This window comes from Nestor notabilis, unplaced genomic scaffold (genome assembly GCF_000696875.1).
Source record: "Nestor notabilis isolate BGI_N333 unplaced genomic scaffold, ASM69687v1 Scaffold34724, whole genome shotgun sequence".
Lineage (NCBI taxonomy): Eukaryota > Metazoa > Chordata > Aves > Psittaciformes > Psittacidae > Nestor > Nestor notabilis.
Window position 1 is genome coordinate 1 of NW_009926559.1, and position 3,479 is coordinate 3,479.

The 3,479-nt window shown below is 54.2% G+C and overlaps 1 protein-coding gene across 1 annotated transcript; it reads right to left on the reverse strand.

Annotated features, from left to right (window-relative positions):
- Window positions 1–6: 6 nt before the first annotated feature.
- LOC104401084 (zinc finger protein 384-like) lies at window positions 7–2,867 on the reverse strand (the record flags this gene model as incomplete). Its single annotated transcript, XM_010013584.1, has 3 exons — window positions 7–1,623; window positions 1,770–1,928; window positions 2,789–2,867. Coding segments are annotated over 3 exons (514 nt in total), but the record flags the coding sequence as incomplete, so codon positions are not given.
- Window positions 2,868–3,479: the final 612 nt, after the last annotated feature.

A 3,479-nucleotide genomic window follows, 5' to 3' on the forward strand; every position in this document is an offset into this window, starting at 1 on the left:
ATATATATATATATAAATTCAAGGGGCCTTCAGTTTATTCTTGTTGGCTCCCCCTTCTCATTAGATTGGTCTCTCTGTGGGGATCTTCATCCCCTTCTCTCCACTGTCCACCTTTTGGGGATTCTGTCCCATGACCAGGGTCCAGAAGAGGCCACCACTGCCATGTGAGTCCAGCCCGTCTTGGCAAGAGGGAGCCTGGGAGAGTGCTCCGCTGGGAGGTGAGCAGGAGAAGCTAGCCTTTCCCTGCCTCCTGCTGGCTCCTTGAAAAGACTGGGCTATTCCTCCTCCTCCACCTTCCCTTTGGGAACTGGGGCCAGGACAGGGGTATGAAAGTCAGAACTGCTATCGTTCTGCCTTTCAGGAAAGGGAGTAGAGAGAAGGGTGATGATTATTTTGGCAGTCTCTTACCCTCCCTCCAGTTGCTTTTTGGTTTGTTGTTGATGCCTGCAGGCTTTTCTGAGGTGGGGTGTGGGGAAGCAGGCAGGAGGGAGAGGAGGAGGAGTACAAGCTGCTAGGACATCATCCACAACGGGCAGGAAGAGCAATGAGCAGGAATCCACATTCCTACGGGGCCTTGGCCACCATGCTGCTCGGACAGCTGGGAGAGAGAGGCAGCAGCCAGTTCAGACAGACTCCTCTCTATTGCTCTCCACCAGGGGAGGAGAAAGAGTGCAATACTCCACAGCCCTTGGGCAGTGTAGGCACGGTCCAGCCCAGAGAACATGCCTCACCTCTCCCCCCACACTGGTCTCACCTTCCTCTGGGGAGAAGGTTTCTCCCATCCAGTCCTTGGGGCAGGACGAGCAACCCCTCCTCCCTTTCACAAGCAGGAGGGACAGGAATGGATATTTCTCTCTTAGACACTCAAGGAAATCCTCAAAGAACCTCATCCAGCTATGAACCCTGCCACATTCTTCTGTGGCCTGCTGAAAACATGTGTCCGAGCCCCTGTACATACAAGGACCCTCTCTCCATCCCATTCACCATGCATGTCTCAACACGCACCTCCCTTTCATACACATCCTACAGTGAGAGAGAAGGCAAAACAGGGGCCTTTCTTTGGGTTTGAAAGGAGGGGCTTTTGCATGAGGAAGTGATCCCAGCACAGGAAAGGGGCTCTTGCACAAGGAAGCATCCTCCTACCGGGCAGGCTGTTGCACAGAAGGAGCACCCCCTTGAGACAGGCTGTTGTTCAAGGGGGTGCCATGAACAGGGTTACACGGCCAGAAAAGGCTGTTGCAGGAGGAGAGGCCGGAGACTGTTGCACGAGGAGGGCCGCTGCACAAGCGGTGCCCCTGGGCGCAGGCTATGCACAAGAGGCTTTCTGCTCCCTGGGTTGAGGTCTCTCTAGGAGCTGGAGAGGTGCTCCACTTGGATGGCGCTGGTGCTGACAGTGAGGCAGATGTCCTTGTGATGCTCTGAAGTCTTGTAAGGAGTCAGGTCAAAGGAGCACTGGGGGGGAGGGTTGGGTTGGTTAGTGTCTCCAGAAGGGCCCCCTGCTGCCCCCCCGCCCTGTGGCTGGAAGTGCTGCTGCTGCTGAGAGGCCTGGGCTTGTGCCTGAACCACCTGCTGCTGTGGGTCAGGGATGTTGTGTTTCCGCATGTGCTTCATCAGGTACGTCTCCTGCAATGGGAAGAATGGCTGTCACAGGGGGGAGGACGTTTGCCAAACCCAACGGGAAGGCACACGACAGCCCAGGCGGCTGCTCCCTTTGGATCTGGAGAGGGTACGTCCAACTCCTGCTACTCCCCAGAGCAGCAAACACTCACCGAGGTGTAGGCCCGACTGCAGATGGAGCAGGTGTAGACCTTGGCGTGTTTCACCGTGTGCGTAGCCAGGTGTACCTCCAACGAGGCAGCATCCGTGTATGCACGGTGGCAGTTGTGGCACTTGAAAGGTTTGTCTTTGTTGTGCTGCCGTCTGTGGGACTGGGGGGCAGCAGCAGGGTGGAGGGAAGAGAAAGCAAGCACAGGGGAGGAAGCAAGTATTAGTACTGGAGAAGGCTTTACCTCCATTACCCTCTTCCAGCCAGGCCCCAAGCTCCCTAGGTCCACCTCCTACTGCAGGAGACAGAGCTTTTCCCTCCAGCCCACTGCATCTTCCCCACAGATGCCCTTTTTTCTCAGGCATATTAGGCATTTGAAGAGCAGAGTCTCCCAACTCTCCACACCCCGCATCTTCTCAGGCCCTCCACACAACTCTCAGCCTTTTCCTTTTCCCTCCTCTTCTGCCTCACTATACATTTGCTCCCAGCATCTGTCACTGCCCTTCAGGGCAGGATCTGCTTTAACTGCTCACAGGCAGTTTACAGCTCTGTGCCATTTGGCACACACTACAGTTCCCCTCCTCCAGGATACTGCAACAAGACACACACCACCTCTGCTTCCCTAAATCCCTGAATGCTCTCCGTTTCATCGTAAAACAGAAAACCCAATGAGATACCCAGATTTTATTCAGTATGACATTTAGCAAAAGTCTTGCCCCAGCTAAGTTAGAAAATTCTGCAGAACAGATAGGAGGAACTTTACCAAAGTCTCACTGCTTTCAAGTCAAGTTTATAATTTCACAAGATGTGATTGTTTACGTGACTTCTTTGGGTCATGAGTGCTACAAAAGCCAGCAATCTCTCCCCTGCCTAGGGCTTCAACAGCTTTTCTGTATTCTTACATTGTCCTCTCAGCTGCCCCAATTTCTCCATCCACTCTACCACAGGTGAGTAGCCTCCCCTACCACTTGACAGCTGTCCTTGCCACCTGCACTGGTGAGCAGGACAAGCCCAGCCCCTTACCTGCAGGTTGGAAAGCTGGGTGAAAGCCTTTTCACACCCAGGGTGAGCGCATTTGTAGGGTCGGTCCCCGGTGTGGATACTGTTGAGAAGGAAGAGCGCAAAAAGGAGGCAATGAACAGGCAGGTAGGGCAGAATGCCAGGGCCTGCTGCTGCAACCGAATCTCAGAATCGCTCAGGAAAGCAGGGAAGGGGATCATGTTGCCTCCAGATGCTGTTCTATCTGGACAAAGAGAGCTCTGCCCAGCTCCTGTGTCCAGCTAGACGTTAGAGAAGACAGGCAGTCAAGCAGATTTCAGACAGTGACTAGGACTGAGGAGCAAGAGCTTATGAATGCCTGGCCAGCTCGGCATTATGTGCCACCTGAAAATGGGTTGGGAAGGGGTCTGGAAGTCCAGGCTCCCTGCTCCAAGCTCAGGAGGCCAAGAAGAGTCTGTTCTCTTGCTTCTGCAGTGCCAAGAAAGCAGTTCTGCTCCTTCTCAGGAATAGACACTCCAACACTTTTCCCTTTATGTTATCAAGCTGAAATCACCTACAATGTTCATCTGTCCCTGTCCCCCTGCAATGCCAGGAGAAGCTTCCACACACTCAGTCCAACCCCCGTGGTGCCAGGCTGGGATCCCCTACGGCCAATGCCTCTCTTCTCTATGGCTCTCTCTCTCTGTGCCCCCCGCGGTGCAAGACCAAGGATCCC